Source organism: Coturnix japonica, chromosome 5, assembly GCF_054131305.1.
Source record: "Coturnix japonica strain WE chromosome 5, WE-NBRP24, whole genome shotgun sequence".
Lineage (NCBI taxonomy): Eukaryota > Metazoa > Chordata > Aves > Galliformes > Phasianidae > Coturnix > Coturnix japonica.
In genome coordinates, this window is record NC_140667.1 from 9,490,610 (window position 1) to 9,514,644 (window position 24,035).

General features: G+C 41.0%; 1 protein-coding gene across 7 annotated transcripts in view; it reads left to right on the forward strand.

The window, feature by feature from the left end:
• Positions 1-24,035, forward strand: part of ANO1 (anoctamin 1) — a 72,827-nt gene that overhangs the window by 38,911 nt on the left and 9,881 nt on the right. For 3 of the 7 annotated variants that reach the window (XM_085549982.1, XM_015863683.3, XM_015863686.2), the window contains exons 7-21: positions 1,496-1,547; positions 4,047-4,112; positions 4,611-4,666; positions 6,250-6,291; positions 9,405-9,469; positions 10,065-10,199; positions 11,535-11,695; positions 15,316-15,398; positions 17,210-17,221; positions 18,047-18,118; positions 21,119-21,193; positions 21,937-22,138; positions 22,734-22,845; positions 23,517-23,574; positions 23,680-23,780. In XM_085549982.1, the coding sequence (XP_085406108.1) occupies positions 1,496-1,547; positions 4,047-4,112; positions 4,611-4,666; positions 6,250-6,291; positions 9,405-9,469; positions 10,065-10,199; positions 11,535-11,695; positions 15,316-15,398; positions 17,210-17,221; positions 18,047-18,118; positions 21,119-21,193; positions 21,937-22,138; positions 22,734-22,845; positions 23,517-23,574; positions 23,680-23,780 (1,292 nt within the window). The remainder of the gene's footprint in view (positions 1-1,495; positions 1,548-4,046; positions 4,113-4,610; positions 4,667-6,249; positions 6,292-9,404; positions 9,470-10,064; positions 10,200-11,534; positions 11,696-15,315; positions 15,399-17,209; positions 17,222-18,046; positions 18,119-21,118; positions 21,194-21,936; positions 22,139-22,733; positions 22,846-23,516; positions 23,575-23,679; positions 23,781-24,035) is intronic. The other 4 variants (XM_085549981.1, XM_015863687.3, XM_015863685.3 and 1 more) reach the window with 3 other exon arrangements.

Below are 24,035 nucleotides of genomic sequence, written 5' to 3' on the forward strand. Positions count from 1 at the left end.
TTGCTGTATTTAGGACAAAATCTACTGCAAGTTTGTCCCTTTGTACCAAAGGGCAGAGGTGACCCGTGACATTATTTATCAAATAAATTTTTCCAGCTCTAGCTTGTACAATAAGTTGTGTTTGATGCTAACAGATTGCTGTCTTTTGGACAGTGATTTGGATCTTCTTTTTGGTTCATGGTGAAAGTGAAACATGATTTCTTAGTAGGCACATCACCAGGAGGGAATAGATTTAGGTTCTGTTTTGCGCCTAACTGTACCTGACTATACATTGCTCTATTACAACTCTGCAATAGAAAGGGGAGAAAGTGCATCCTTCTCTATAGTCAGATATTAAAAGGATATTAAAAGGAAAGCCTGCACAGCATCCAGGGCTGTGCCAAGCAGCAATTGCTGCAACAATTCTGCAAAGCATGGGGCTGACTTCTTGCTTACCTTCCCTAAAGCCCCTAAGGAATACCAGGCATATAGCAATAATGCTGATTCTGTGTTGCTTCATTTGAAATTCCTGCAAATAACCCAGTAACAAAAGGTAGATTGAGCAGTGCCTGGCATCATCTTATCCTGCATGCATTTCTCTATGTATTCTTGTTACCTAAAGATCTCTCTTGCCTTTCCCATATGTATTTTTAAACCACAGTGCAAATATTGACCCTCCCACCTACAGCAAAATGAACAGGAATCCAGTCACTCCCTGGGGAGGCTTTGTTGAACAGAAAAAGCTGAAGAGCTTGAACTTTTTTTTTTTTAAAAAAAAAAGAAAATCATTACATTATGTATCCGGGCATCTCTCTGTGACAGCCCTTTAACCTGTGGGGGGCTGAAGGGCAATGCTGGGCAGAGGGGCAGCCTCAGGTGCCACCCATGACCCAGCAGGCAACAACTGCACAGCTCACCCCTGCAGAGCTGCCAAAGCTTATGTGGAAAAACGCAGGATGACCTCCCCTGCCATCCTGGCCCCACACCAGTGTGCAAAGGTTATTTGACAATAAATGAAAACAAGTCATAGAACAAATACGTTTATTTTGCCACCAGGCTCTGAAACGTTAAGGTCAAACTGTTTGTTTTACCTGTTTTCGGATAGCTGCCACACATGTGCAAACTCATGGGGCCGGAGGCAGCCATGTCCTCAGGCACTGCAGGCAGTGGCACTCCCTGAATGGCAGCAGGGAGGGGTGGCCTGACAGGAGAAAAATGTAATCCTGTCCCACTCAAATAAGCAGCAGTAACTGGCCGGTGAGCTCAGCCTTCCTCTCTCACAGAATCACCAAGGTTGGAAAAGACCTAAAAAACATCCTGTCCAACTCTCATACTATTAACTGCGTAAGGAAGTCTTGAAACTCTGATGTGCTGAGCATGACAATTTTTATTAACAAATAATGACTTCACCAATGTCTTGGTTTTGCCAATACTTGTATCTGAGCTGTGCATAGAAAGACTGTGCTTTTTGCTGGCAATATCCCAAGTAAGCATTTCTCTTTTGTTACTTCTACAGGTTTATGAAATTCTGAAAAGAACAACATGTACCAAAGCAAAATATAGCATGGGTAAGAAACATTATTGAGATTTAAGATCAATATTGTTTTTGGATATTGAAAGTAATGGCAAGCTGTAGCTGGCTGCGGAGTTTTGGTTTTTGTCCTGCTCTCTGATTTGATGTATGTGGATGTGTTTTATTCAGAAATCTAATTACTGTAGCTATTTGGAATTTTTTTCAGACGTGAATCTGTAGATTCAACTCTAAAGGAGATGTGAGCATGTAGGACCTCTGTATGTTAGTTATGACCTTTATGGCAGGGCTGGAAGGTGATCTGAAGCCAGGGGTGACACAAGCTCTGAGAGCATTACCATTCACTTCTGTAACTGCCCTGAAAGCTATGGGCCACTGCATCCCCTTTGCAAGCACTTGAGTGAAATGGTGACTGTCCAAAGCACTGTTACAAGTGTGAGTTCAACCTGAGGCCAGTCCTTCCCTTGGCCCTCATGGCAGGTGTGGGTAAAGCTCATGCTGGCACAGCCAACAGTTTTAGGATTTCAGCCTTAAGTCTGGTGCTCTTAAGAAATGAATTCCTAATGCAGGTAAGCATGAATTCAAACACTGTGAGGCAGAAGTGGTATATAGCTGTCTGTGGGATCAAATGTAACAATGGTAAACCAAATTATATAATATCTATATATAAGATAGGCTGTATTCTCTCATATCCTGTCATCTTAACAGATGATAAATAGAAACATATTTGGATGAGAAAAAGTGCATGGACGTGGTGGAAGGTATTTGATAACTGCTGAAGTCTGTTACAGCATTTATTTACCTACAAGCAGCTAAGTAAAACAATGGGAACTTGAACAACAGGTAGTTCTGTTCAATATTGACCCATCAGCTGCTTATAAATCCAACAGATAATAAAGAACAATTATACAAGAAACAATTTCCATGCTTGGATTTCTCTGTTGAAGTAACAGTATACAATGTATAATTGTTGAGTCCTTGTATACACTAAATTTTCTTGGGGTTCAGCCAATATTAACAGAAGTTCTATTTGCCTGTAGCATGGGAAATCCAAGTTAATCTGTGACTTTCAGGACCCTTTTTTGAGTCTAATGCCAGATCACTTTCACTGGGTATTATGTACGTGCACTCTTAAAGGGAGAGAATCACGTAGCTCAGTTTGAGTTCTTGCCCGAGACTTGGTTGCTTACTTGATTATTTTTTATTTTTAATTTTTTATCCAAAAATGGGAAACTGGTTAGTGACTACCTTCCTTTAGCCTCTGCCCTATTCAGCTGAAGTGTTAGAATTCCTGGGTTGTTCTTCTTCAATGGACTGGCAAGGTCACAAAGTATACCCAATAAAAATGTCATTAGGCCTGCACATCTGAGGGTATAATCAGCATAACTCAATCAGGCTCTTTGTGTTACGGCACTGGAATGCTGGGTTACAACCCAGCAAAGGTTGCAAATGGATTTGAGCAAACACAGATAATGCTGCAATGCTTCTGTCCAGCAGGAAAAGGGCAGCAGCAGAGCAAACACTGCAGTCTTTGTTATTCATTTTGCAAATTTGTGAAAATGTGAACCTATTGTAACTGTTAAATGCTGATATGTGGTAGGGTATTATGGAGCTCCTTGGTGGCACTTCCTAAAAGGATAATTTATCTGTTCACTAGCTGCTTGTGCTAGAAGTGTGGAAACATTTGCAGACAACTCACTGAACTGTATAATTTTAAATATGACTTGAAAAATAATGATACTACAGGATACTAAAAGCTCCCGGAGCAGTTTCTTTAGCTAGTGCTATTGTATTAGTGAAACTGAAAAATTCTTACTTTAAGAACAATCAGAAACAGCTCCCGAACCTGCAGTGATTGCTTCCTGATTCACGCTCGCTGTCCCACACTGGGTAGCAATGAGTGGATGGTCAGCAGGGAGCATGCAATAACGCATAATTTTTCCTCTCCCCCTTTTTTTTTTTTTAATAAATTGTTGAGTTCTTTTGAATTCTCTACAGTGCCAGAGATTTATTTTTTTTGTTTAGCCTTGCACAGAGTGAACTGCTTGGCTTGGCACCAACTGACCCAAAGTAGCTCTGATTCCACAGCCAAGACTGGTTGGTTGAATCACCAGCCATAACTCCATGAATAACAAGGCATGCTCGGATGTGGGCACCCCTCCATCACTGGCAGCAGCTGTATGGATGGCAGCAGTGTGTGAGAGGCTGTGTGCACCCTCAAGGGCCTTGGTTTGGCCAAGTGACCTGTGGGAGGGAGTATCACTAAATCATAAAGGCTGGAGAGATCACTCAGATCACCTAGTCCAACCATCATCCCATACCTGTGACTACTCTAAAACAATCCTCGATGGATATGCCCTTCAGCCCTGTGCTCGTGCCTTCCCCAGCTTGGCCTCGCTGTGCTCCAGCCCTGCTGAGGGAGTGTTACTGCACCAGACAGGGCAGAACCTGTCCCTTGTGCTCCATACATTTTGTAGATGAAGCATTAACTGCTTTCAGGCTCATGCATGTAACTAATAAACGGATGTGTAAACAGGGAAAGGAGAGGGAAGAAAGAAGGAATCTGCCCTTTTAAATAAAAGACGAAAATGTGGTAAATATGGTAAGTATTACGCCAAGGTCTTTGCAAAGGCTTTCCCTACAATTTCTCTAATCAATCTGAAATCTAAATTCAAAGCTCTGTGTGTATGATGAGTGCGTATGTGTGTTCCCTTATAACATCAATTCCAGCCATATTCTTTTTGTGATCGAGCCTTCTGCTACATGCTTTCAAATCTGCAGGCTTGCCCTTAAATCAAACTGACTTTTCAGAAAATGTAATTTATTATCATGACTAATTTCAAGTCATTGGCTTCTAATTCTCGATCCTCAAATATATATGACTTCTTCTTGCTCTCTGCAGTTTTCCATTTCATAAAATGAGTCATGTTTAATAACCTATATGATTAAAAATGAAAGTACATGGAAAGGAATGAAATGGCAGAAAAATCATTAGCTGACCAAATGGCTGTTATTTTGAGGGAAACCTCCAGGAAGCATGATGAAGTGAGACTGTCTAGCCTTGAAACTGTAAATAACCATTATGTCTTTATTTTTCAAGGGATCACCAGCCTGCTTGCCAATGGAGTTTACAGTGCTGCATATCCTTTGCATGATGTAAGTGATCTTGGAATGTATTTTCCACGTCTACTCTCTGACACCAAGCAGTCCTTAATATGTAATGTATTAATGGCATCATCCCAAACTTTGGTGCCCGGGAGCACAACTTCCTGCTTGCTTGTGTGATGGCTCTAGTCATTTCTGCAGGCTGTTTCCACCACTGTGCTCACTATTAATGAATTTCCCACCTCCATCCTACCTCTGACGATCCTAAGTGATGCCTTTATGTGATAATAGAAGAGTTGTTTCAGTGACTTAGCAAATGAAAGTTAAAGTGATGTCAAACCTAGACATGCTGCAAAGAGCCCAATGGAGGGCTGGCAAAATGGTGAAGGGACCGGAGCACCTCTCCTTTGAGAAGAGGTTGAGAGAGCTAAGGCTGCTCAACTTGGAGCAGAGGAGGCTCATGGGGATCTATTAAATGTGTAAAAATACCAAAAGGAAAGGTGCATAGAGGATGGAACCAGGCTCTGCTCTGTTTTGCCCAGTGGCATTGGGCACAAGCTGGAGCAGAGCAGATTCTTTTCAAACTTCAGGCAGCACTTCAGTGCTGGGTTTGTTACAGCATAGTTTTCTCAGAGGTTGTAGACTCTCCGGAGAGGTCTTCAGAAGCTGCATGGTCATGGTTCTGGGCATCCTGCCCTGGGTATCGCTGCTGGTAGGACCAGGTGGACACACAGATCCCCTCCAACCGTCCTGTGATTTTTATGAGCCAGAGGCACACAGCAGCTGGGTGCTGGTCACGCTTTCCCTTGGAGGTCCACAGCATGGCTAGAACTGTCAAACACCCTCAGCCAGTCTTGCAAAAAGGCCTGGCAGATGTCAAGAGAACATTACAGAAATACTGCTCATGATGAGAAGGCTGCTTAAGTGTCCAGAGAATGCCAAGCCCAGTACAGGCTGCCCCATGGGGAACGTGTGAATGAAGCATGCTGTCTTAGTTTTCTGTCCTCTTTGCTGTGTCTCCAGTGTTTTATCTCTGGGTAACAGCAATCACAACAGGCCTGTCATCTGCCTGATACTTATCAAAAACATCAGGCACTCGTAGGCTATGGTGATATCACTTAGAAATCCGGAACAGTTAAATAAACTTCTCTGCATGTACTGGCCCCACTTCTTTAGATAACTACTGATAGGCTCTGTTTTAAGTAATTTATTTATTGTCTTCATTTACTCCTTTATCATACTTAAAAATAGCTCTGCAGATCTAATCAGCCCTGAATGTTTGGAGACTTCGGGTACAGATCAGCTCTCTCAGCTGCTCTCTCTCCTGTCAAGTGGCCTGAGGTGAACCCCAAACACCATGGAAATACCACATCCTTTCCCTTGACATTTTTAGGCCACCTTTATCACTTATTCATTTCTTTTTCCCCAGTGATGGACACCATTACTCTTTCTTAATGTGCCCCGTGACAAGAGACAAAGTGTGCTATGACAAATGAACTCCTAAAATGCAGCATTATTTTACAGATTGCTTTTCTGGTTGTGATGCATTAAGCGAGAGGGATCCATGGACGTGCAGGAGGTAAAGCAGCTCTGAGCATGACTCACTAAATGACATGAGTTTTCTTTCTTTAAAGGGTGACTATGAAGGTGAAAACGTCGAACCCAATGACAGAAAAGTAAGTGGATGTAAGGGGGTTAACTGACTTGCGAAAGTTCCAGCCTGAAGTTACCTGCTGGAATCTGGGCATTGCCAAGATTTCCACACAACATGTCATAAAAATGCCTTGCAGTAGAAGTATGTGTATACTTTCTAACATTTCAGTTTGCCTTCATGTGGAGCTCAGTATAGCTATGTATAAAATGCCAGCTTAGTAACAATGTGCTTCTTACTACATCAGCAAGTATTGAGAGCATCTAGACGTGACACCTAAAGTTAGGGTGCTGTAACTTCAGGTCTGCACCAGTGAGAGAATACACTCAGCTATCTTCAGATACCCACACCCAGCAAAAACCCTGCTTTGTGCCACAGCCAACCATGCAAAATGCATTGCAGTCTCTGTGGATTAATGTGCTGCTACTCTGGAGCATGGCATTAACATCAGGCCCAAGAGGTGGCCATGTCAGCTACTGGGAAGGATAAAGACTGGCTCATTCCTCATAAACACTCATTTTTTATTTCCATTTAAGCTTTAATGTGAAGTACATCCAGAGGTGGCCTTATGGACATATACTTCTTGCTCTATCATTTTTTGCATAAGTCTACAGTTTAAATAGCTTTTAGTTTGTGTATACTGAAAAACATCTGTTTAGTAATCATTCTGAGGGAGTACTTATCAACAGAAAATGCAAACTTGTCTACACTTTGCAGAAGTGCCAGTTTCTTAAATTTGGAGCGGAATTTCTGCACAGTGATGACCATGCTCCTTTAGAACACATTTATTCACTATCAGTGTGGCAAAAGAGAGCTTAGGCCTGCTCCTAAACTCTCTGCTTCGTGGGAGGAATTAATGAATTTGATTGCCATGTACCTTGGGCCCCTGAACTAGCAGCACCTGCCTTTGCCTTCCAACTTGTTTCACAGCCACGTTTCCATGAGGAAAAGCATGGTTCAGGGTGTACAAGTGGGTCTCAAACCCTCAACGTTAGCCTTACAAAAACAGGTATCCAAAATTATGGGTCTGCTGGGCCTTACATGCAAATGAGTCACCAGGAGACAGTTACTGTTGATTACCAACCCTTTTTTTCCCCACTGATTTGAGTTAAAAATACCCCATGCTTATCATTTCATCATTGAGCAATACACCCCTCAAACAAAAATGATGAAATGTGGATGAAAGTCCATGTTTTGTAAATCAGCTGGATTACCATCTTTACTACTGGCCTCACAAATGCATTTATTTCACAAGTTCACTGTCTGTTTTGAAATGTTTACCTTGGCTTTTGGCTTCTAGTCCCTTCAAGTAATCTTTTGGTGTGCTTTGGCACATCTCTTCTGGTTTCTTGAAGCTTTCTTTAATCTAATCCGGTGCTAGGCCAGGCTGTGCCTTTTTTACAACAAAATTAAATTTGAGACATTGAAATGAAGTAAATATTTAGGGATAGCTCACTGATGTTCTATAATAACGTCTTTGAAGCCATGCTTTGAATATCAAGCTGATAAATGTCAGGATAAATGAGATAATTCATTTGTACTTTAACTGCAAACTTGGTTTGAAGCCCCATACGAAAGTGAAAAATGACACTGATGCAAAATCTCCTCCATTTAGTGTTTCCTGATAGGCTTGGCCAGATTAGGTTACTGAGGAATCATCTCTTTTCCAGCACTAACTTGTCTTATTAAAAGGAATTAAGAAAAAAGAAGTTGAATTGTCAAAATCATTGCAGTGTTTCCCAAGCACAGGCAGCAGAACTGAAACTTCTGGAAAAATGGTCGAAAGAAACTTGTAGTAGAATAGAAATCACATATGCAAGAGTGCTGATGTTTAATAAAAACCTGCCTTTCAGCTTTTACTTTCTGCCCTTATGGTTGTAAGGAAACTGGTAAAGATGAATTATTTTCAGGAAAGAGAGGAAAATCCACATTCCACTTTTATTTTTGACAACACATTTCTGTGTAAAGAAAGTCGTATTTTTGAGTGATTCAAAAGCACAGTGGAGCAGTTCAATTTGGAAGGTTTGACCAATGATTTGGCAGGAGAATTGATACCTGCTCTAGGAACCTTGTTGGCTTTGCAGTATGATGCTGGAGGTAGGGCAGTCTGTGGGCAGTGGCTGGTGTGCCGACCTGCCTGGCCCTGCTTTGCTGCGAGGAGTATGGCTGTGTGCTTCAGGCTTTTCCTGCCACAGCCACAGAGCCTATAGACTGGAGCATTGGCATCCTGCTTGGGCTGCTCCCCTAGGAAGTGATCTCAGGAATGACCAACAGAGTATTTGCTTGACATATTAGTTATGTTTTCAGTGATGTATTCCTTATCTCTTATAAATGGGTTAAACCAAAGAGATAAGCTGAAAAGGAAGGTAGGAATTCAAAAGCATGTGTAGACAGGCTGGTCCCCTCATCCCAGGAGAAGCAGTGATGATGGTACAGGTGGCCAGTGAGAACAGTTCCTTCTATCCAGTATTTACTGGACAAACTGATTTCTTGTTCTATCTGTTAGCTGAACTGAAAATTAGATCAGAGGAGCACTGCTGATATATTTTACAAAGTAAAAGAGAAGGTGAAGGTCTCAGAGGAGCCTTTTTATGAGGGATTCAATTTTATAAATTATTAATGGAGACTGTTGTTCTTCTTGGCCTGTATCCTAACCAAAAGGGTGAATGCAAATCATCACATACTTGTAGATTAAAGCTGAGCATCTCCTGAATGTGGGCTTCAAGGCAGCTCTGTGCAGCTCCTCTTGGTGGACACTGAATTTTTGTGCAGTGGAAACAAACCCAGTTATGCTTGTTTTCTCTCGTTAACTTAAAGCATGTTCATCTTTCCTATGTGTTCTGTTAGATTCTTTCTGCAGATCATAAAATCAGGACTGCTCTTCCCATCTCTATTGTAGTTATCCATCAATCCCATTGCTGAAGAGCCTTTTAATGTACTAGAATTCATCACTGCATTATAGCATGCCAGATCATCAAATTTGCTTTTAATACTTAATGCAGACAGTGTATATTGGCAGATCTGAGTTATGTGTTGAAACCACATAGAAGTGAGACTCGATAACAGCACAAGCACTGCAGAGGAGAAATCTTCTCTGCTTTTGGGGCTTCAGCTTTCACCTTCCTTTCTCTTTTACAGCTCCTGTGTGAGGAGTGGGCAAGCTATGGAGTCTTCTATAAGTACCAGCCTATTGATCTGGTGAGGTGAGAGCCAGCCCTGAGGGCACATTCTTGCTCCACAGCTGTGCCTGCCAGTGCCCTGCAGTGCTTGGGTCCTTTGGAGCTGCCCTATAGGGCTTCCAAGGACAGGTAGCTGTGTATGTGTGCATCTCTGATGAGCAGTAGTCCCACATATGTGTCTCTAGATAGCACGGTAGAAGCCAGGGGAGATAGGGGTGGGCAGGGGGGAGGTTTGTGTGGGGTTTCAGTGCTTTCTGTGTCTTTCATTAGCTCTTGCTAAGAGCGGAGACTCTGTGGAGTTACATTTTTACAGAAAATGAGGGGCTTTGTTAAGAGGAACAGCTCTCAGAAACAATGTCACTACATGTTCCATGTGTGACAGAAACACAGAAAAACAGCGTCTAGTTGGACTAACTGGCTTCCATGGTGCCTGCATCACTGGATTAGCTCCATGCATGAGAAAGAGAGTCCTCTGAGGAAAACATTCCCACAGGTCATCGGATCTTACTTTCTCCATGCTTAATCCAGCTGTGATTCATAATTTTAGCCATGTTATATTTTAAGAAATAGGAAACATTTTTTTCCTCTCTCTTTTTTTAAAATCTTTAATGTCTTTCAGAAAATACTTTGGAGAGAAGATTGGACTATATTTTGCCTGGCTGGGAGTTTATACACAAATGCTTATTCCAGCTTCCATTGTAGGGATTATCGTTTTCCTATATGGCTGTGCAACTGTGGATGAAAACATACCAAGGTAAAAGCAAATTAAAAGACACAACAGATGTTTCTATTATTTGGGGGCAATTAGAATGTAACTTGTGTAGTTGCTCTGCCACTAATACTTAGAGCAAGAATAGCTGAAAACTGTGGCTCCCATTTCTTGGGCTTTTCCTGTGCCTTCTGCAGTGCCCTTTCTGTGTGTGCCACGGCATCCCCGGGTCTGGCTGCCAGCTGGCACTGGCCAGAGTGCAGTGAGTGCCCTCTGCCTACATGTTCCTCTGCACATCCTGCATGTTCTGTCCTTTAGGAGCTGTGTTTGAAGGGGGTCAGTGAGCTGTGAGAATGGGGGAGGCTCTAGTCCCACAGGTTCCTGTTCCCGTAAGCGGTGGAGATCTACCAAGGGCTGAGTGGGCACCAGAACTGCAGCATGTCTTAAAATCATTAGCAGTTATTGTTAATGTTACTTGTTGAGCTGTGCTGATGTACTAAAATTAATTCTTGGCTGGTTGCTCAGGTGTGGGTTGTTTTTTGTTTGTTTTTTTTTCTAATGCAGATCATTATGTGAAACTAACAAAAGGCTGCTGATGATAGGTTTTAGTGCTCCCTTCTCAAAATGCTGAAAGGCATATTGTGTGACATAAAGATAAATCAAGAATATATATGTCTAAACTAAGCAATTGCAGCCAGATTAACAAAGTCGTGATGTCCCACTATTTTTAAATTTAAGTAGGTTTTGTTATTATAATAATTATAAAGGCCTGTGATTTTGCATTATTTGCCCTGTGTGCATCATCAGCTGTAGATGAAAATTACATAAAATTACATAGTTTGTACAACAACCAAGAGCGGTGATTAACAAAGCAGATTAATGGATTTCAGAAAATAGATTTTTTTTTTCTCTCTCTCTCTTTTTTTTTTTTGTTTTTGTTAAGATTGCTTTGTACTGCTTCCAACAGTGGAAGAAAGTCAAAGACATTACTATTGCTCTTCTGCAGATGGAGTGCAGAGAAGTTAAATTTGTTGAACTCCCGTCTCATGATACTCAGCACTTCCCTTGTACTTTATCTATTGCTGAGGTTAATATTTTAAAATAAGTTGGGATGGTTTTATTTTTAACAATAATATTCTGTAATAAAAAGAATAGAGTCTTTTACATCTCCTGTTTCAGCCCCTCCATTAGTATGGGTTATGGATGAAGCTGCTCACTAGGCCAAGAGAGGGAAAGACTACCAAGATGAATACAGTTTGGTGGTCCTGATCAGAAACAGTTGCTGCACTGAGGAGAGTGGCGCATCAGAAATGACTGTCCGAGCTTGGATGTTAAACCATACTGACATTGCCTTTCATGTGTTGTATTGCTTCTTTGCAGTATGGAAATGTGTGACGAGAGAAACAATATCACCATGTGTCCCTTGTGCGACAGAACTTGCAGTTACTGGAAGATGAGTTCCGCTTGTGCGACTGCTCGCGCAAGTCATCTGTTTGATAACCCTGCAACTGTCTTCTTCTCAGTTTTCATGGCTCTCTGGGGTAAGAAAATATATACTTTGATGTTAAGTTTTTAATTATTTAAGATATAACAGGAAGAAACAGAAGAGATAAAGCAGTATATTTATACTCAGTTAATTACACAAAAGACTTTTCTTTCTCCCCCCCCCCTACACCCTCACCATGAAACTGCCACTCCCAAATTTATATTCTGGACTGAAAGCTAAAATTCAAGAAGTTGCTCAAGATGAATATCAAATGAAATTGTTAAGCATCTGTCATAAAACTGCGGCATGGTATGTCAAAATTTCATTAACGAGATTGCACAGCTTGCCAAAAAAATCTATTTGCAGAGCCAGCTTCCACTTTAGAGCATTACGGAAGAAATGTATTGATGTACTTTGGGGTTGAGGGGAGGGCTCCGTGGGGAAGTGTAATGGCCTTTAACGTCTCTGGACAAACCAAGATTGATTCCTGAGTGTGTTCCGAGATGCAATTAAGTTTATCAGCAAGAAGACATCAAGCATGCAGACCATGAACCGGGAATTGTGTCATAATAGGTACTTTTTCTGATGTGGATTGGCCCTGTATTTGAGCAAGTCATTTAACCTTTATTTTCTCATCTGCAGAATTTAGTTAAAAGCATTGTGAAATTTTTTGTGGCAGTAGTTACTGAGGGCTACATGAGCCATGGTTATCCTTGTGCCAGGCACTAGGAGATGATAAATGGGATAATGATGGGTCCAATGCCCATGGTTGTAACTGGAATCCTGTACAGAGAGGCTACAGAGAAGGGATGCTCCCGGCATTAGTGAAAGCAGTGCAAAAAGTTTGTCTTGGACTGATTTTTGTGTGAGCCATTGTAATTCCACTTAGAGCAAAGTCTTCTGCACCAGTGTCTCCATTTCAGTTGCAATGAGCTAAGGGTTGATACTAACAGCTCAGTGTCAAGGAAAAGAGCTGCCCTGCAGAGGGATTAAAGGGCAACAGGGACTCAGGAGCGCTGCAGGTCCAAAGAAAAAGCTGTAGGCTTGGGGAGGCTGAACTTGCCACAGGGAGGAGTGCCTGTGATCTTCAAGATCATCTGGCCATGTAATGCACAGGGAGAAACAAGATACACCCCAAAGCTGGGTGCCATGTCAGAAGCTTTAAATAGGCTGATGTTCTCATGCGGAGAGGCAAGTATCAGTTTCGGTCTCTTTCACTTACTGTTATTGTGATCCACATACAGGTATTGGCAAATAATGCTCTGTTGTCCAAAGAGTAGGGCTGTTTGTCTCCTTTTTCTTAGCATGAAATTCTGGATCCTTTCATGCACTTTTTATCTTCTGGGGCAAAGGCAGGCATATTGGCAGAAGCCAGTTTCTGTGCTCTATGCAAAATAAAGCTTAATCTCTGAGATGGTTTTGGAGTGGGATGTGAAATTCCTCAACTTCTTTTTAGGTCAGTGTAAAGCTTTATTTTGGTGGAACATCATATAGAAGATGTTTTAATAGTGTCATGTTGAATCTGAAATCAGAAGATTTTCCACAAGGTTATGAATTCGCATTTTTTTTAAACTTCACTTTTAAAGATTTCTCTAAAGTTTTTTTTGGTTTTTTTTGTTTGTTTGTGGTTGGTTTTTTTTTTCCTGAGAACTAAGAATTTATTTTCTAAAGAAATAGTATTAAAAGAAATAGATTATCTCTATATGTAAGTATATGTATATCCTGCAGTGCCGTTTGTGAGCACTTCTACCTGTAAGGAGTTTTATTTGGCTTCTGTGCAGCTGAAGATCTGAGGCAGATGGAATCTAACCTGCTCAGGTGACAAATTGTCCTTAACATAGCAAGGAAATTACTCAGAGTTTGAGGGAATTTCTACAAGCACCATCTTTGGTAGGCTGTCTTTCTGTGATATTGTTCACAGAACTGATAAAATTGGAAAGACCACCAAGTCCAACTATCAGCTCATCCCCACCATGTCCTTCAGTGCTACATTTCCATGTTTCTTGAACACCTCCAGGGATGGTGGCTCCACCAGTTCACTGGGCCAGCGTTACAGCATTCTGGAGAATTCTGTTTCCATGACAGAGCAGCTGCAGCACTGACCCATGCCTGTCACAGGTTCAGCATTACACCTGAGCCCTGATCTAGTGCTGTTTGTTCTCCAAAAAAGCAGGCTCTCCTTGGCCAGCCCAGAAGCTTCCTGGTGCTGAATGATACTGGCTTGCTTCCAAAGGAATGAAGCTGTGGTCTTAAATGACATGAAAACTTCAGAGGATCTAGATAAGATCACTTGGATGACAACCTCTAGGAAGTGTTGAGTTCTGTCTATGCTGATGGGCCCAGATGTGGTATGACAATACATAGATATGTGTGGTGCAGTGGCCATGCTCAACTACTGCAGCATACCTGGCACATTCACCCACTGCTTTACAGAATTATCAAGGTTGGAAAAGACCTAGAAGATCATCTAGTCCAAATAATGGACTATATGGACTATAATGAAGTGGCTGAATTTCAGATGCAGTGTTTTCATTTTGCATCTTTATAAGGCAGTGTCATGAAACAGCACCTGGAAGCAGTACTAACCAACATGTCATTCATTGTCCATATTCCTTACTGTGGGTGGAGACTGCAGGCCACAGGACAGGAGCTCCAGCAGCAAGAGATGGGATCTCTGGGACCCTAACACACTCTCTTAAGAGATAGTTACATGGTATGGGTAGAGAGTTGAGATTCAGCCATAGAGCTGGTAGGTTAGAGTTGCTCTTGGAATATGAATGCAATGAGCAGAGTCAGGTTCTGGACACGAGGGTGTCCTTCCCTGTGTGTTCAGCTCTTTTGCCCTCTCCCTGCCTCTGTTTTTCCTGAACAAGAGGGCAAACATTTGTGAGCACATCTGTTAATGCTCACTGCAGGAAGCTCCCCTGGGAACACCACTTCTGGGTAGACTTGCCTCTTTCATAATCGCTTATTTATCATACAGTGCTGGTGTATTCCCAGCATCTAAATATGTCCTCTGAGAACTTGTTCAGTCTCAGAGGCAGAGAGACTGATATAGGCTGGGATCTTTCACTGTGACTCAAGAAATGCTTTTAGTGATGTTTCTTTTCTGGAAGTTGTCCTCATCAAAAACAAAATTTCAATGTCTTTAAAGCTTAAAAAAACCCAAAGCCATTACAGGCTTCTTTAGCACTTCACTCATCCGCAGCTTCAACACTTTTATAAGTATTTGGGTTTGAGCGTGATTATTAGAGGCAAAGTAACTATTATGACCACTAGATGGATGGAATTAGAATACATAAATGCTTTATTTTGATATCTTTGAGTGAACAACTATATCAACAGTACAACACAAGTTAAATCAGTCATTTTTTGTGTAGATGAAGCACAGATTTGTTTGGACTTACAAATGGAATTACGTACAGATGAAGACCAACAGTATTATTAGTCACATGCAAATATTTAAATAACTTTGGCTGTTTGACTTTCTTAGACCTCTTAAAAACTGTGTGCATCATCCACATGAAGTCATGTGGGCATAGTAAATGTCCTTTGTTTTAGCTTACACAGACAGAAAAGTTGGCTGCTAGCACAGATTCCAGCCATGTAGCTAGGGCTGATAAGACCCCTGAACCTTTGTAAAGTGGTGAAATAATTGTTAACCTGTTGTTTCAGCTGCTACCTTTATGGAACACTGGAAGAGAAAGCAGATGAGGCTCAACTACAGGTGGGACCTGACTGGGTTTGAAGAGGAGGAGGTTTGTCCCTTCCGTTCTGATTCTTTTTCTTGCTCCGCGGTGCTCTGATCCCTTCCATTCCCTAAGCCACCAGATCTTGGCCTGTGGTGTGCTTAAAAGACAGGAAAATCCCATACGTGAACCATATGATGTTTTTTTTAGCAAGCTATGACTAGTATGTATTGTTGTCATAGAAACATAATAGCATAGCCACAAAATCACAGTTGGTCGGTGGGTTTTTTTGTTTTTTAGGTTTTTTTTTGTTGTTCTTTTTTTGTGAATGTGCAGCCGGGTCACACCTAGCAGCATACTCATGGAATATATGGCTCACGCATCACTCCCTGGCTGTTGTCAGGGTACTAACAACCACAGAACTTCGCTCATCTTGCACTGCTGTAAATCAGAAATGAATGAATCAAACTTTATCAGGTTACAGCACCGTGTTTAAAATTAAATAAATAAATTTAAAAAAAAAAAAAAGGCACTGAAAATTCCACTTGGGTGATGCAAGATCAGGCCATGACTTGGCAAATAGTTAAGAAGGTGCTGTCAGACAAGTACTGACTGCACTGGGGACACTGGGAGAAATACAAATCTTGAGGGGTATTTATTTTGTATGCCAAAAATAAAATCCCTAGACAGGTTTGTGATAAACACACTAAGTGGTGTGAAAGGGGAAAAAGAGGGATCTGTGTATTTAAGAAAGGGTATTAAAAATCAATTAATTCCTTGAAGAAAAGGAGATAAAATACTCAGCTTAGGACCCGCCTTACACCTTTTCATTTTTAACTTTGTCACTTCACAAACAGCACCTGCTTGCCCCGCAGCACAGTGACAGCAGTACCAGTCTTGCCATGGCCTTAGGCACAATCTAGGGGTGCAGGTCTGCTGTGTCACCCTGCGCACTGCAGCACCCCAGGCAGGGCATACAGCTGGCATGGGGCCACTGCCCTGCTTCCTGCCTGTCCAGATTTATTGCTGTTGTTGTTACTAAAAGGAGCACGGCTGCACTTGTCATATCACAAGCTGTCCTAAATAGATACACAACAAATTTTGTTCCCTTGCAACAAAAGCCTCACAGATTTGACATGGTGCTGTGCAGCTGGGTGAGCCCTGCGCAGTTATTGCTCCCCTCACCCCCAGACATTTCTGCTAAATTATCTCTCCTCTTATTTAGCTCCTCCTTAGTATATTTAGGCACACTGTGCAAGCTGCTGCTCTGCCATGCGCTTTGCTAGATTATACCTATTTGACTGGGAGAGAATATGGGGCTTTATTTGCTGGATGTTATACTGTCCTTTTATTTTTGGCAGCTTGCTGATAGCACACATGAAAGTAGAAAGGATTAACTGTATCTTTCCGATGACCATATCCTTCACATCCAAGTTCAGAGCTCTATCAGGCTAAAACTTTGTGTGGCCAAAGGCAGCAGCTGTTAATAATATACGTTCTATCCTTTGTTTTGTATAGGCAACTCTAGATAATACATTTGTGAGGTTAGCAAAACATTTGAGTCCCTCCTTATTTCTGATTTTGATGAAGCTTAAGCTAGTAGCATGCTAAGAGCTGGGGTTGCAAGTAGATACTAAAATACAAAGTGTCTCATCTTCCAGTGTTTTTTAGGGACGGCAATGTCATACAGTACCTACCGTACTGTCAATAGATAATAGCATGGAACATGAGCAGACTGATCTTCTGTTAGCATCTACCATCTACTGCGCCTGTGTTTGTTTAATGTAATTGTGAAAATATAAATCTGCAACAGTTCAGTAATTAATATTTTTTCCCCCTTGTTCTTTTTGTTTTGTTTATTTTTTTCTGGTTTCCTGAAGGAGGCAGTCAAGGTTTGGAAACATTTTTTTCTAAATCGCTCCTACCTTTTTTATTACATGTCCACTGATGAATGCCATCCTTTGATCTCCACCTCTTCTTTTTTTGAGCATCAGATTTCCCCTACAACTCCCACTGATCACTTTTCCTTTACACCCTCCCCCTTTCCACTTGCTCAGACATTTTTCAGATCCATTCTGTTTTCCATCCAACGCATACCTGTGAATTCTGCATCTTCTGTGAATGCGTAATTATTGTCAATTCTGAAGCCACGAATCTTTCTGAATCTTTTGGCTGTCTCTTATTTCTGAGCATTTCCTACACCCTCTCCTGCAATGGCTAATTGTGTAAATTTTGTCAAAGACAGGATTATGGGAAGACCCCAGACGACAATTTTCTGGGATCCTAAAGCCGTGGGTTTTGCATATTTACAATAAATAAGTGTTTCCCTCTAGAACTGAGAGTCACTGAATTTACAGTTAATGCAAAATCTAATTGTCATCACAAGCACAGGTCATTGAAATCCAAGTATAATGTCACACAGTTTGAAACCTGTCTGCTGGATGTCCTGTGTGCTCTTAAGAATTAAATATAATGTGCACAGGGCTACAGGCAAATCGCTACTGCAAATCAATCTGCTGCTGTAGAACTGCAAATCATATAGTATTTAACATCATGTTAAATGTATAATCAACTATTAATTGACATAATGTATTGAGTGAATTAGAATTCAATTACAAAATGGAGGTTATTGGGAAACAGACCTGCAAATGGTTCATACTTAGCTGATGCTGAAAACAGGTGACTTTGCTTTTTATTCAATATGACTTATTCCACAGGCTCATCCCAGAGCAGAATATGAAGCAAAAGTTTTAGAAAAATCACTGAGGAAAGAACACAAACATAAAGAGGTAAGATAAAAAATATTATTTTTTTTCATCTATTAAGAGAAAAAAAAAAAAAAAAGCTTTGATAAAGGCACTGACTCATAACCAAGAGAAAAAGAATAGAAATAGGTTACAGTGATTATAAACAAAGAGGGGGAAAAAAAGCAAAAACAAAACAGTGACACTGTAAGTGGTATTTAGATTCCAGAAGTTTTCAGCCCTGACATACATGTGTACTCACATACTTAAGACCCTAATAAGTTTAGAAATGCCTTCAGTGGTATGGTCAGATATGGAAGCGTGGTTTAAGAAATATTGTTGGTCTGATTGAAGGGGCTCTCCTTTTAGGCTAACCAATAAAACTTGAGAAAAATAGAACAAAACATCTTACTTGGTGCTATTACAAGTGCCTCAGGAGAGGTTCGTTGTCTAATGAGCTTCCATCCTCCCACCAGCCGATCAACCTGTGGGGCTGAAATCTAGTGCTTCTCTTACAGAGGTTTTGGCTATGTGGGGAAGCCTCTGGCATTGTTGTGGCTGCATCAGGGAAGCCCCTGAGAGCCCTAACATCTGCTTTTGCCTTTTTGCTGATAGCGTAGGACAGGCAAGTCACCGCTTTAACACAGCTCTTAGAAGATGAATGTCCTGCTGCTGAGCTGGGATCTGACTGTGCTTAGGTCTTGGGACTGTTTTGTAAATAAAAATATTTCTAGAGCATTGATTGACAGCACTAACACCAGTTTTCTTGCCCAATTCCAGCTTCGATATTAACTTTCTGCCTTTTAAAAGCATAACTTCCATTATATTTCACCAGATAAGGTATTGCTCACTTTTGCTTTTGCCTTGCTCTTGATACTGATGTGAATAACGTGCTGCCAGCCATCCTGGAGTGCATCTCACCCGCAGCCCTCAAAGTTCTTTTGAGCAGCTCAAGTACTGCTGGACCCCTTTCTCAGGATGCTTATGTCAGTACATTCTAGTTAAGGCACAGGATGCAGTATTAAAGCTGTTTGGTGCATGTGGAACACCTGATTTTGCAGCAATGTTTTAAAATTCCTAGTAGGAGAGAAAGAATTCAGAGCACTGCCTTCTTATGTAAACACTTGAATATACACTTTGTTGAATTCTATCAGAAATATGTGACTCAGTGTTCCTTTTGGTATATTAGGAATTCAGATCCTGAATGTGGAATATTAGGATAATCAGACAATTAATCCTAACCTCAAAGTATCAGAGTAGGAAAGCTGAGCAATAAAGAGAGGGGTTTTTTTAGCCAGACTATTTATAACTTCTTGGGTTGCATTCAATATGGATGTTGCTAATTTGGGAAACGTGAGAAAAGAAGTTTTTTTCTGAAAGACTTGGTAATTATCTTTCATTGGGATCTGGAGTGTTCGGGTTCACATTTAGCAGTTGAATGTCAACTCATAAATTTTGTTAAAGGAAAACTATCTAAAGTCAACCCAGAACTTGCTCACATTCTTTCAAAAGAAGTCTGATTAAAAACTTACATACATCCTTCTGAAAGGAAAAACACTTTGGACATCCTTTACACATCGCAAAGGAACAAGAAGGGCACAATCCTAAATCAAAAACGGGAAATTCTTTGCAGGACAGTTTGACCTATCCCAAGATTTAGGGCAAAAGTTTGTGTTTTGCTGTTGGTTTTTTTATTAACCTTAAGCTGCAAAATTTGCATCGAGCAAACAAACAGAGTGCTCACTTGTGGCTAAACTGCAATGTGTGTAGAGTTAGTAGAGACTATAGAGATGAATTTAGCAGTGCTTTGTAATGCTGTATTGCCCGATCCTTTTTTGTTTCCTTTAATTGCCATCAGAAGCACCGGTATTTTCCAGAAGAGGCAGCAAACAAATGGAGACAAAGAGTTAAGACAGTCATGGCTGGGGTGAAATTGGTTCTTTTTATTCAAACTTATGAGGAAGCTCAAATTATGTGTAATTATGGAAGACACAAATCAATTGTTTTTGGCTGTTGAACTCTTGTTTAATATTCACATTCAGTTTTGGGTTTCTTTCCCTTCCTCCCCTGGTTTCTTCAGCACTCTTTTAGCCACCGTTTCTATGCATCTGGAATGGCACTGCATGGCTAACCTTAGGGGTACTGTGCTGGACTGAGGTTATGTTTTGCAGTGGAGCATGGGCTGTGTGTTGAAAGAGTTGCTTGCACTTCCTTAAGGCAACGTGCATGGAATAAAAATAGAATTTCGAGTAATATTTTTATGTCCATTAAAATGTGTGCGTCATCTTCTGTAATGCTACTTCATTGTTTATTTTCTGGTGTTTAAAAACAATTCCCGGCATGAAAGTTCATAAAAGACTTGATGAGCAATACCGCTCTAAATGAAATCTTCATCCCCAACTTCACTGTGGCAGGGTCACTAGACGGTTGATGGGATTTAGGGTAGTCTGCAGACTGTTGCTACTACGCACGTGCATCTTAAATCCCAGAACTCCCAGTAGCCTGGTCCATCAAATACCATGTGGATGGTCACGTAGTTAAAATTTGCCCCAGTTGAAGCAATTGTAGATTGGTCACATCACAAAACAAGAGCTTCCCTGTCAACTGTGCGCTCATCCTGAAGTTTTTTGGTAGAGTCTGTATTTCAGTGGCACCAGTTGGGTAAATGCAAAGCTACAGATACTGACTGGGGAGGGAGAAAGGAAAAAGAGGAAGAATTTTTCCAGGGAAAGGAAAATAAAATATTTAACAGTGGGAGAGATCTTACATCATGGTTTATGACAGGCTATTTGCATGCTTCCTCCAAAAAGTATACAGAAAAAATCTGTTTTATTTATACCCGCATTGCAGGCGCTTGACCAATTTGAACCTAGATAGTAAACAACTTGCCTGTGTGGAATTGTAACTGTAAACACTGTGTCTTTGCATCTGCTAACTGGGTGTGTATTTGTTAGCCTTTGTTTCCCCTCTGTGTTTTTGTGACATGCACAAAATTACATGATCTGTCTTTAGTAAATGTACTCTTTCTCTCCTCCCAAATTTTAGACGGATAAAGAGAAGCTGACATGGAAGGATCGTTTTCCAGCTTACTTGACCAATTTTGTTGGCATTATCTTCATGGTAAGCATCACATGGCAAAGCCTGAAATTTATTTTACTTAAGTGATCAGATAGAACAGGAGGGATAAGAATGCTAGTGAAATCATGATAGGTTTATCAGATTGATGTGGTTCTCAACAACTTTCTCTCAGCAAAAACATTCAAAGATTTTATTACTATTTTATTTTATTTTATTTTGTAACATAAAAACTTTTACAGAAATTGAAGTACTTCAAGTCCTACTTTAGCACTACTTGTGGAGGTGGTTATGCTACTCTTTCCACTAAAGAAATAAGCATATCTGAACATGGTAAGGGAAAAATGAAGGCGTGGAGGAGGAGATTACCACTCTGATCAATGGGACAAAGCTTAAAACACAGAGAGAGTAGTATACTGGGAAGTATTTGGGAAGGAGAGAATGGCATATTTTTTTTTATTTTTTCCCCATCTGCTAATAAACCATCATCATTTAAAACAATTTTTTAAGGAAATAATAATTCAAGACAGTGGCATTTGGATAAAAAGGTTTAAGCCCTTTCCAAAGTTATAATACACCAGACTGACTTAGTTCAAATGTTTCTGGAGATTTTGATGATGTAATGGCTAATAAAAGTGGATCTGTTCTCACAGCGACTAGGAGCCTTAACACAATTTCTGGGGTTGGGATGTGGCCCATAGATTTCATCTGTCAGGCCATGGCTAGGTTTTGTGCCAAGTGTTTACAGTTAAATCTTTTGTAAGGGGCTGCGCTGCTCTTACTTGCAGGTGGGGCTGACATTCGCTATAGTGTTTGGAGTCATAATATACAGAATCTCCACTGCAGCAGCACTGGCAATCAGTGCAACCCCATCGGGCCGGTCCAGCGTCAGGGTCACTGTCACTGCTACCGCTGTCATCATCAATTTGGTTGTTATCATCTTCTTGGATGAAGTATATGGCTGCATAGCAAGATGGCTAACTCAGATCGGTAGGTGCAAGTCCTCAGGTGGTATTTATTGGAGCAGTTATAAATGAGAGTACCAAATGGACTGCATTGCATGATTAACTTTAAAGCTTAGATGGATTCAGCTTTAAAGTTGAATTGCTAATCCAGTTACATGTGACAGAGATACAGCTAAATTCCTGTACCTACTCTTGACCTTGACTCTTATCACGCAGTTTCTGCTTTCTTTTTTCTTGCTTATTTGGCATAAGAGATGTCAAGTAATGGAAAACTGTTAATGCAAAGAAAAACAAGGTAGGAGAATAAAATAATGCCAAAAAGCATGACTGATGAAAGGTCCAGAATTCCTTTCAGTTAAGTTCTTGTCCATCCTGCAAATGATTGTCATGGAGATCACCCAGATGTGACAGACATAACTCTAAATGCTGGAGTTGTTGCAATGCAGCTGAACAGTGGGATTCCAGAGGGTTTACCACTGGCCTCCCTGAGGGGTATTTCACTTTGTTTCTTTGTGTAAAAGGTAGCTGAAAATGCTTTCCAAAGTCCATTTATTAGGTCATGTAATGTTCCAGATAGGACAGTTTCTTAATGTTTCTTACACATGTCCCGTTGGTTCCAGAGGTGCCAAAAACTGACAAGAATTTTGAAGAGCGTCTGATTTTTAAGGCTTTTCTTCTGAAATTTGTCAACGCCTACACACCCATCTTCTATGTTGCTTTCTTCAAAGGCCGGTAGGTAATGAAAAAATCTGTTCAGAGTTTTGGCTCATTGCTTGAGAGGGCAGAAGAAGGGTTAAGATTTGGGTGATAAAAAAGATTCCTTGGGGTGGGTGACAGTAAAGATACCACAGGACATGTTCTTGTTAACACAACAGCAATTAGGTTAGGTGCCTCTGTGTAGTCACACTGTGGCTCTAGTATGATTTCTGAGTGTGAGGGCAACACTGAGGTGTTCTGGGGTGCCAAGCAGCATGCAGCTCACCTCGGGAACTGGGCTGAGGTGGACAGCTGGTGCTCAGCCTGCACAGCTTACTCCCTCCCCTCTTCTAACCTTACCTCACTAATTTACTCTCAAGCATTTCTTCCCTGTCCCTCTCATTTTGTTTTATGTTTATTTTTCCCCCCTTTTTAATATACCTCAGAGGATTTCTGACAAGATACCTATACAATTGAAGGGCATACGGCTTGCATTTTTACTGAGCTGCTCACTCAGTCCACGGGACTTACTTTTGGAAACAAAAACCAAGAAACTTCCAAGATGATTGATTTCCTTCTCTGTTTTATAACTAGTCATTAGCTGGTCCTGCTCAATGACATAGCATTTCACACAAATGACTTTAGAAATCAAATATAAGAAGTGTGAAATCTATATGAAGATCTTAATTCTAACTTTTGCTCTCTAGGTTTGTTGGACGTCCAGGAGACTATGTCTACATTTTCCATTCTTTCCGAATGGAAGAGGTAATTGTATTTCACCCTGCCTGTGCTCTCACCATGTGTGGGGACCCTCCTTCCCCTGTTTCAAGGGTGCAGCAGGTGTCCTGATTTCCCTTTCCTCTGCTGCAGTGTGCACCAGGTGGCTGCCTAATGGAGCTGTGCATCCAGCTCAGCATCATCATGTTGGGCAAGCAGCTGATTCAAAACAATTTATTTGAGATAGGCATCCCGTAAGTAGCAACTTCTTTTTTCTCTCTCAAATACATCTTTTGCAGTGTGTCCAATGAACTGTGTGTCCACAGCCCCCTGATATGAATGTGGTTTGCAGACTACCTGCAGGTCCTTTGCAGTGAGCCTCTGTATGCCATATAGCAAATGCTGTGTCCTTGCTGCTCTGCAGCTGCACTAGCATTGCTGTCATTACAGCCAGCAGATCAAGTCTGAAGAGTTAGGAAATCTACTGTCTTCCTACTTTCTAGCAGTAG